Here is a 9,718-nt window from a genome sequence, read left to right as displayed (position 1 = left end):
AGCTGGTCGGCGTATAATGTGAAATCTGCAGGGCCGGAAGGTCCTGTGGAACATGGATGGCGGCAGCAGAAGACAAGCACTGACATGGTGGGAATAAACCCCAGGGGTGAGAGGAGACACTAACGTGGGAGGAGGGAGAATGAGCGAGAGGTTTCCCGGAATAGCAGAGACTGATGAGAAGATCAGCAGCAGAGGGTTGCTCTGGAAATTAAAGTTGAAATAATCTGGGTAAAAGAAGCAAGCAGAGATGGCAGCTGGGGAGACAGAGCTGGGAGCACCCTGGGATGGAGCAGCTGGAGGTGGGGGAGGAACAGATAGGGAGGATCCAGACACGGTGGAGGAGGCGGCAGGGTATCAATGGCCGTAGGTGGTGCGGAGCAGGCTCCGGCAGGCACACTGGGAATGGCCACGGGGAGAGGCTTTCACGGAGGAAAAGCAGTACGGATGTCATGGGAAGGAAGGTGCATTAAGAAGTATTAAGTATTAAAATGTGGTGTGTGCGCTAAGGGCATATGAGGCTGGCAAGCGGGAAAGGCAGGTTGTGAGGACTAGTGGCGAATTACTGCTGGCAGCAGCGAGGGCAGTCCTGCAGGACCCACAGCAACAAAGGCAAAGAGCCAAGAGGTCTTACTGGGAAGCCAAAGCGAAAATGGACGAGGAGGTAAAGCAAGGACAGGAGGAGAGAGAATAAGAGCAGGAAAAGAACAAAACAGAACAGACCACCCAAAGCAGGAGCTGATATTGCAAGTCAGCCCCTCATTATTTTCTCACGGTTATACCATAGCGGAGTTCAGAAGTACCTGTCTGTGTTGGGTCACATCCTACTTCACGTTGCACAACTCCAAAGTATTTACAACAGCCTCACTCAGTGCCCCCTGAAAGCTACCCTTATGACAAATCTAAAAGGCATGGGATCCAGCTCAGACATTGCTACACTATTTTCTTCATCTTTCCATTTTATGTGAAAATTATTCTGTTTTCTCCAAAGAGCAGTTTATTTCTTCTAGAAAATTACTGCAGAATCACCATAACTTCCACAAATAGTCCAGCACATACCTCCAACATCTTGCCATAGCAAGAAAACTAAAAATGGTAACAGCATTTCATGTTACAGACCTTCAGTTAATGTTGGCAACTGTATTTTTAACACTAAACTTCTCACTGTATCAGTAAAACTTTTGTGTATATGCATTGTATACATGTAAGGGTGAAAAAAGTGACAAAGATCTGCCTAATTTTCTGCTGACGTACAGGCAGAAGCTATTAGTTTTATGAATTAATTTATCATGTAGGGTTAAACTGTAATGCTGGTGCAACTTTTACAGATTTTGGTTTAGGGGCAGTAATATGTTCCAAAAGATATGTCAAAATGTTTTAAATAAAAACAATTGCAATCACATAAAACATGACACAACCTGCCATAAACAGAAAACAGAATTTCATCAAGCACTATTGTGCATTGGTTCCACAACCTTTATTTCAGCCGGAGCAGATGCAGACAGAGGCACTCATGAGCCAAGAAGCCTTTCCCCAGCTGTGCCTCGCCTGGCGGTAGCACCTTTTGGCAAAGGAGAGCATGTTCCGGGAGTCAAGCAACCATTTCATCAACATTTTTTCCTCTTGATTTCAGTGGGAAACACACAGTAAACAGACTTTCTCCTGTTAAGGCACCCAGAGATGTGGGATCCAGTGGAGTAATTTGTAAGCAACTGTTTGCTACTGCTAGTGAAAAGGATTTGGATCATCCTGAATTGAATTCTCTTTTGGGAATTCCCTCTAGATAAGGTAGTCAAGCCCATCAGTTTCCCTGCAGGCGCGGCAGGGATCTCATGAAATCTGGCCAAAAGGCAGGCAGATGCTCAGGTTATGTAGCAGAAACAGAAGATGGGAGACGCAGATTTCCTTCTGTCAAGCAGCACGTTTTCTCAGACGTGACAGTCACGGAAGGTGCAGGAGTGAGGCAAGAGGGATCCCACCCCTGGCAGTCTGGTGCAAGGGGGCACAGCAGGAGAGCGCATCCCTCCAGACATGTACGGGGTACTGGTGTGAAGCCGGACAACAGGAATTCCAGCTGTACAGTGTATCAGTGGAAACACTGGAATTAAAGCGATACCAAAAAAAAGTGTCTTCCCGATAATAAAATTACCACTCTTCTATCAGTAGACAAGTCTTTGAAATAATTAAGAATTGTTTTAAATTATATTTCATTCTGTGCTCATGTTTTGCATTTGTTATATCCTTATTCTTCCTTCAGGCTGAAGAAACTGCTCGTTTGCTATTCCTGCAGCATTTTTTTTCAGACATAATTAAACACTCTGAGAGGTTTCCAGGCGAGTTACAGGAGGACATAACCTGCTGTCAATTGGGATCGACTGACAAGGGGAAGAAGAATTAAGCATAATGAAAGGATACTGGACCATGACACCATTGAAAAGGGGAAAGACAGGAAGATGTATATTAGAAGAAGAAAAAAAAAAAAGTAAAAAAATGCTCTGAGCAAACAAGGCTGGGCTGCCTAAAAGGAGGAGGGGAGATCTCTGAAGTGAAGCTGAATAAATAGGAGAATAGAACTGAACCGTAGCAAAGTATCAGCAGTATTTCTAGAGCAGAACGGCATGCCGGCACCAGCAGCCCTCCAGCAGCTGCAGCCTGGCTCGGGATCCCGCTTCTCGGGTGCTGACACACGCAGCCACCTTTTCTGCTTTTATCAGAACTTTCTGACAGGAGAAAGAATCCGCCTTAAACTCTGCATCGAGTGGAACATACCAAACAACTCTCGCCCTTCTGGAGCGCCGCAGACTGCAATGTAACGCAATTAGCTGTGACCCGCTAATTGGCAGCCGTTACCGCGCTAGCGGGCCGGCCGCTGCCGGGAGCTGGGCGAGGGGGCCACCGGGGCTGCGGCCAGCGCAGCTTGCTCAGACTGGCCGCTTCGCAGCCAGGCATCGCCGAGCCGCGACGCTCTCCGGCCTGCGGACCGCCGTGCCTGCGGGCCCCGCGGGGCTGGGGTCTCCCTCGGGGCTCCCGGGGGCAGGGCGGGGCCCTTCCCGGGGGGCTGCGGCCTGCAAACCTGGGGAGATCCCGACGCGTGGCGCCGACCCCCACACACACACACCGCGCAGACGCGGCTGCGTGGGCCTCCACCGGCGTGGGCCCGAGGGTGCCGCCAGGACAACCCTCGCGGGTACCCACCCATGGTGGTTCCTCGGGGCGGGGGGAGAAAGGCCCGAGGAGGCCGGAGCGGCCGCGCCGCCCTCCTCCTCCCCCCCTCCGTGGCCCCGCTTCACCCCAGCGCGGCGGGAGCGGGCGGATGGGCGGGGGCCGCGCCGGGCAGGCTGCTCCCCCCGCTGCCGCGTGACCTCATGCGCGAGGAAGCGCCGGCCGCCCCCGCCGCTCCCACCCGGAGGCGGGGGGAGAAGGGGGAGGGGGCGGCCCTGACTCAGCCGGCGGCGGGGACTTACCGCGGGCCGCGCGCACGCCGGCGCTGACACACTGGCCACGCCGCGGGGCAGCCGCCGATCACGCGCGGGCGCCGGGCGCCCATTGGCCGCCGCCTCACACACCTTTGCCGGCGATTGGCGGCGGGCGGCCGGGAGCCCCGCCCCCCCCCCCGCGCGCGGGCCGGGGGAGCCGCCACCTGAATGGGGAGCGGCGAACAAAAAGAGGAAAATAAAGGCAGCGGGCGGAGAGCGGCGGCGGCGCGGGCTCCGGTCAGCCTCGGCTCCCCGCCACTGGTGAGTGGTCGGCTCCGCCCGGCGGGCCCTGTGACGGGGGAGGAGGCGACCACGGCACCCCCGGGGGCGTGTGGGGCACGGGGTGTCCTGAGGTGGGGGGGGGGAGTCCCTGGGGATGGCGCGACAGGGGGATCCCGGGGGGACGCGCGGGGACGGCCGGCGGGCCGGGGGAGAGGAGGGGGCACGGGCGGGAGATCGGACCGAGGCGGCGGCTGGAGGGAGCGAGCCGCGGCGGGGGGACCGGCGCTGCTGCGTGGCCTGCGGGGCGAGAGGGACGAGTGGGGCAGCCCCCGCGGGGAGAGCCCCCACTGGGCAGGCGGGCGAGGGAAGCCGCGGGAGGGAGAGGAGCTACCGGGAGCCTGTTGGCCCCGCCAGGCCGGCGACGTGCAGCCTGTGTGCGTGCGTGCCCGGGCGCGCTCGGCGCGGGGGAGCGGCAGGCTCCGCGGCTGCACGTGCCAGGCGGCGGCGGCGGCGAGGAGGGAGCCGGGGGGATCCCGGCGCGGCGGGACCTCGCGAGGCTCCGCCGCCAGGAGCGGGTGGGCGGTGCGGAGGCCGGGAAGCGGGCTGGCGCTGCGGGGAAGAGCCAGCCGCAGCGCCCCCCGCCCCCGCCTGCGGAGCCGAGCCGTGGGCCCGCTCCCCGCGGCGACGCCGCTTCGTTCCGCTCCGCTCCACTCCCCTTCCCTTCCCCCGCGGCGGGAGGCGCCGGGCGTGGCGGCGCCGACCTCCGCCCGCTGTGAGGCGAGGCGGTGTGGTTCCCCCGGCCGGGCTTTCCCCCGCCCCGCGCGGCCCCGGGGGGCGGGGCGGGGCGGGTCGGCCCGGCCCGGCCCGGCCCTGCCCTGCCGGCGGTGGCGGGCTCCCTTCCTGCCGGCCGCCGCCAGGCTGAAGGCGGGGGCGGCCGCGCGCGGGGAACTAGGTGAAAGGTCGGCGCGCGGCTGTACCCGCGCGCCGCCGCCGATCACGCTTTGTTCGCATGCCCCCGCCCCGGGCCGCGCCTCGATCGGCGCCGGCCAATGGGCGCCGGCGCGGCGCGGCGCGGGGAGCCAATAGGGGCGGGCGGGGGCGGGCGGCGGGGGAGCGCCGGCGGGGTGCGCTGAGGTGAAAGTGGCGCGCGCCCAACGGCCGGGGGCGGGGCGCGGAGCGCGGGCCCCGCCCCCTCAGCCCGCCACCGTGGGGGCTGCTGGTGGGGGCAGCTGGTGGCGGCCGCTGCTGGCGGCCGGCGCCGGTCTCTGCCCCTTCCGCCCGGCGCCGGCCGGGTCTCCTCAGAAAGGTGCAGCTTACCCGTGACTGTAGCTGCCTGGGGACGCGGCTTCCAGAAACGCGGCTTTTCCACCCGGGCCATCTCAGCGGGGCGGGGGGGCGGGGTGGAGGTGGAACTCGCCAGCAGCGCCGGACACCATCCTTCAGAAACCAAAAGCTGTGTCAGGGATAAGGGTGGAACACACTGCTTCGGGGGCTTCCTGCGTGGGTTGGTTCCGTGTGGTGATCGGTCAGAGAGGGAATATATATAGTTCAGTTCTCCAAGTTGGTGACTTTCCTTGCGTGGACCAATGCGTGAGACCTTTTGAGTATTTTCTGGAACATTTTTGGTAGCCAATACCTTTTGAAGAAAATGTGCATCAGTTCCAATACGGTCCTTTCTCATGTGTCAAAATAAGCACAATACTGAGGGCTGTTTAAAGCGAAAATGGAAGGAGGGTGGGATGGGGGAGGAAGTTTTGTTGTCTTTTTTTGGGGTGAAGATTTTTGTTAAACGTTCAGACACAACACTTGCAATGTGGAATGACTTCAACTGTTGCTTAAGATTTGTGGGGAGTTCTTTTGTCTCAAGAAAATGCATAATCTTCACCAGATGGTCAGATTTTCCTACAAACAACTTCATAAAATTTTTATATAAATAAGAAAGAGGGCAGGAAAATACAGGTATACCCCCCACATGACCGAGTGTATTTACCTTGCACAGGTTGCCTTCTTATAAGTAACTGCAAAATATTCAAACTCAGCATCAGGTTTAAAATTCCATTTTTTCCTCTAACCAAAACAGGAGGAAGAAATGGAGACGATGACTGAGAGAGATACTAGGTATTTCTGGAACAATACTCCTGAAAAAAGCGATTATGAGGCTGTAGAAGCCCTTATTTCTATGAGTTGCAACTGGAAATCAGACTTCAAAAAACATGCGGAAATGAGACCTATAACTCCAGCATCTGATATGTCAGAAGAGAGTGACGAGACTTTGCTTCCCGGAGCAGCGGACTTTAATGTGATACCGGCATTTGTAAGTTTTTTAATTTGTACGTGCGCATGCTTGTTTTCAGCCATTAGTGTGGCAATGTGTTGGTTAATGTGCCCCCCCTTACTGTGTCTCTCTCCCCTGTACAGTGCCTGACCCCCCCCTACAGCCCTTCTGACTTCGAGATGTCGCAGGCGGTCCACCTGGGGCCACCGGCGCTGGGCAAGTCGCTAGCAGAGGCTGTCAAGCCTCCTCTGGCTGCCCCTCGGAGAGAGGCGGAGAGGCCTCCAGCAGCCGGGCCTCTGAAAGCTCAAGCTACCAGTGTTATCCGCCACACGGCTGATGCCCAGCTTTGTAATCGCAAAACCTGCCCGGTGAGAACAGCCAGTGTGCTGAAATACCAGGACAGTCTTTCGAGGGAAGCAAACAGTAAACAAAATGCCGAAGCAGAACATTCCTCGTGTTCCGCTGTGGCGCCGAGCAGAGCCAGTGAAGAGAGCGGTGAACTGCCGGTGGCGGAAGGAAAAACCGCAGAAGTGGCCTCCGATCTGGTGCTGGTGACAAAGCCCTCAGTCGGCAGGCATCAGCCGTTCCCTGGGTCGGCGCAGCAGTCAGCGGTGGTGGCACCACCGTGCCCTGCGCAAGGCAGTGGAGCCCCCCCCGTGCCAGTGATTTGCCAGATGGTCCCGCTGCCCGCAAACAACAACGTTGTGACGGCTGTAGTGCCCAACACCACGCCGAGCCAGCAGCCGGCTCTCTGTCAGCCTATGGTCTTCATGGGCACCCAAGTTCCCAAAGGGGCTGTTATGTTTGTTGTGCCCCAGCCAGTTGTGCAGAGCACAAAGGCTCCCATTATTAGTCCTAATGGCACGAGACTCTCCCCCATTGCCCCTGCTCCCGGCTTTGTACCTTCTGCAGCAAAACCCACTCCCCCCATTGATTCTTCAAGAATAAGAAGTCACATTTGCAGCTACCCAGGATGTGGGAAAACATACTTCAAGAGCTCCCATTTGAAGGCTCACGTCAGAACACACACAGGTTGGTCACTGTTGCTGGATGTTAAAAATTAATGTAGAAAATTGCGGCTATATACACAACTTGTTAAGGTTCTAGCGATTACCGGATTGCTTCATGGAACAAATTGTGGGGCAGCAATGAAATACTTTTTTTGCCAGTGTGTGTTATAATGCTGCCTAATCTCTGACAGGAAATCTCCTGGAGGGGAAGTTGACTCAGCAGTCTGTTTGTGCTGGACTGGCCTCATGTCAGAAGGCGTTCGGTAACGCTTCTTAGGAGGGTGGAAGCAAGGCCTTGCCCAATGTAGAGTATGCTTTTCCAGAGTTAAAGACGCCTTATTAGGCTTCTCCACAAGAATGCCTTTGTAGGAGTGGGTAAACCTTAAAGAGATTCTCTTATGAAAGAATACAAGGATCCACTCCAAACTATTCTTACCTCGCTTATTTTGGAGTAACTTCTCCATGCCTCAGCTCTTAATCGCAGTAGCAGGAAGAGTCATGTGTATTTTCACGTAGGCTCACAGCGCGCTACCAGAGCTCTGTTACATAAAATGTTATTACTGGTTGCGTTTCAGAGGGTAGTTTCAGGCATGCTAAATTGTCATAATCTGCAGTTCATGTGGAGCTGAGAGTTAAAATCGGCTTCTTGAGACAGAAAGAGCTTCTCAAATTATTTGGTTCCAGAAAATTGTTAACCCTTTGTACTACTTAGCCTTCATGACTGTGTGTCTGCATGTTTAAATATTGATGTATAAACATTTTTTCAGATTTCATATCTATAAAAGTAATTAATATTAATATAGGTTTTGACTCAACTTTTCTTTAAAAAAGTCAGATCCTGCCAGTCAAGGCAGCAGTGTTTGTTGCTCAGTTAGTACTCACAGGGATTTTGTCATTTTTTTTCTTTTAGGAGAAAAGCCATTTAGCTGCAGTTGGAAAGGCTGCGAGAGAAGGTTTGCACGCTCTGACGAACTGTCTCGCCATCGCAGAACGCATACCGGGGAGAAGAAGTTTGCCTGCCCGATGTGCGAGCGGCGGTTCATGAGGAGCGACCACTTAACGAAGCATGCGCGTCGCCACTTATCGGCTAAGAAGTTACCAAACTGGCAAATGGAAGTGAGCAAGTTAAACGATACTGCCGTGCCGCCAGCAGCTGCGACCGCGCAGTGAAAAGACTTACTCTGAAGACGGTGGAATTAACTGTTGTCGCTGGGATACGCCAACTGAAAAAAAGGCTTTTGCTCCCGGTCTGCGGTTCTGCCGCGCCGGCTGCTGATGGCAGTGCAGCAGAGAGGCAAAGGCAGTCTGTGCTCGGTCGCAGAAAGCGTTGCTGGGAGAACCGGTGGCTGACTGGAATAGCGGGTGTCTTTTGCACTGGTAAGGAGAGAGAGAAAGGGGAGGTTCTAGAGCAGAGCAGCACACGGTTTTGAATTTTGCAAATTATTCCTGCGTACTCTAGTCCAGTCACATGTACGTATTACTGAAGGTTTGCTGCTGACGCTTGAGACCAACTCTGGTTTTGACTTCCAGTGGTGCAGCACAGACTAGGAAGACAGCAATGTACGGGCGCAGGCTTGAAAGCCCAGAACGCACCTGCGCAAGATAATCAAAATTGGTTTTCCTACTTCTGCCACCTTTTCTTGGTAGGAATCTTTTCCTCCTATCCATTCTCCGGCCCCGTCGTAAGCGATGATTTGGTGCCAGGCTCCTGGAGATTTTAGACCTGTCCTCCCGCACGGTGCATTTAACAGACCCAGCTTTGTTCTGCTGTCCGGAGGGGCTGGGGATGGGCTGGCGGGGGCAGCTGGAGGGCAGGCTCGTTCTGAATCCTCATTAGCATTGTAATATTTTCCCAGCTTCTTTGGCAAGCTTTGTGATTATTACAGTTGGTTATACCTGGGCATCGCACGATGCTTCTGCTTTTGTGTTGCTTATGGTTTCCTTTATACCTTCTCACGATGGTGTACCGCTGTGTTTTTCATAAATGGATACAGTGCACTTTGAAGAGAAATATTGTAACTGTAAACTGCTCCGGTTGATTTAAGGAAGAAAACCAAGAATCTTGGGCTTCTTGGTCATGTTATTCTTTGAAAGACAGTTTATACTAAAAATTAAATGGATATATTATGTATTGTATTAAATTAGAAAGTCGTGATTTAAAAAGTAAAATGAGGCAGTAAAGACACCAGCCTAGAATTTAAACTGTAGCTTTTGTGACAAATAATGCATCAATTTTCACTATTTTTATTTTACCATATTATGTTGAGGACACATATCAGAAAGTGAACAGTTTGAAAATAGTGTATTAGATATGCTTTTTGTGACTACTTTAAAGATTTGCACATTTCTTATGTTGTACTTTATACTTTGTTTACAATAAAACCAATTTTCTTTAATATAGACCTCTCTTGGTTTTTAATTCATAGAAGAATTTATCCCTTTGCAAGGAAAGTAACCTCAAAACAAAATATAATGTCCATCATTATGTGTCTTGACCAATGAAACACTCTCTCTTAACTTTTGATATTTTTTTAAGCTCTATAAAGCCCAGAGGGGTGGAATTTCGGGTCTGTTCTTAGTCTCTGTTTTGCTGTGGCTTGTTGTTTTTTCTCCCCACTATTCATTCTTACCCCCCCCCCCGCCCCTCCTTTTCTTCAGGCACCCAAAACTAAACGTGCTTATGTGGACCATTATAACACTGGTGACAAATATTTCCCTTTTGTTGGCGATGGAGCCGC

At 53.8% G+C, this 9,718-nt stretch overlaps 1 protein-coding gene across 1 annotated transcript; it reads left to right on the top strand.

Moving 5' to 3' along the window:
- The first annotated feature begins 3,641 nt into the window (after positions 1-3,641).
- On the top strand, positions 3,642-9,376 carry KLF10 (KLF transcription factor 10). Its single transcript, XM_074885945.1, has 4 exons — positions 3,642-3,734; positions 5,776-6,009; positions 6,114-7,002; positions 7,891-9,376. Exons 1-4 carry the CDS (start codon positions 3,642-3,644, stop codon positions 8,148-8,150), a joined length of 1,476 nt encoding a protein of 491 aa, XP_074742046.1. The 3' UTR covers positions 8,151-9,376.
- Positions 9,377-9,718: the final 342 nt, after the last annotated feature.

This window comes from Strix uralensis, chromosome 1 (assembly GCF_047716275.1).
Source record: "Strix uralensis isolate ZFMK-TIS-50842 chromosome 1, bStrUra1, whole genome shotgun sequence".
In the NCBI taxonomy this organism is placed as follows: domain Eukaryota; kingdom Metazoa; phylum Chordata; class Aves; order Strigiformes; family Strigidae; genus Strix; species Strix uralensis.
The sequence above is the reverse complement of the archived record's forward strand: the minus strand, read 5'-3'. Positions and strand labels throughout refer to the sequence as shown.

What these genes read in the sequence shown, in the direction of transcription:
- KLF10 (XM_074885945.1), top strand. Translation starts at nt 3,642, where the DNA reads ATGGGGAGCGGCGAACAAAAAGAGGAAAATAAAGGCAGCGGGCGGAGA. An exon ending in TTAATGTGATACCGGCATTT is followed by an intron (nt 6,010 to 6,113) that starts GTAAGTTTTTTA and finishes TCCCCTGTACAG; the next exon opens with TGCCTGACCCCCCCCTACAG. An exon ending in TCACGTCAGAACACACACAG is followed by an intron (nt 7,003 to 7,890) that starts GTTGGTCACTGT and finishes TTTTTCTTTTAG; the next exon opens with GAGAAAAGCCATTTAGCTGC.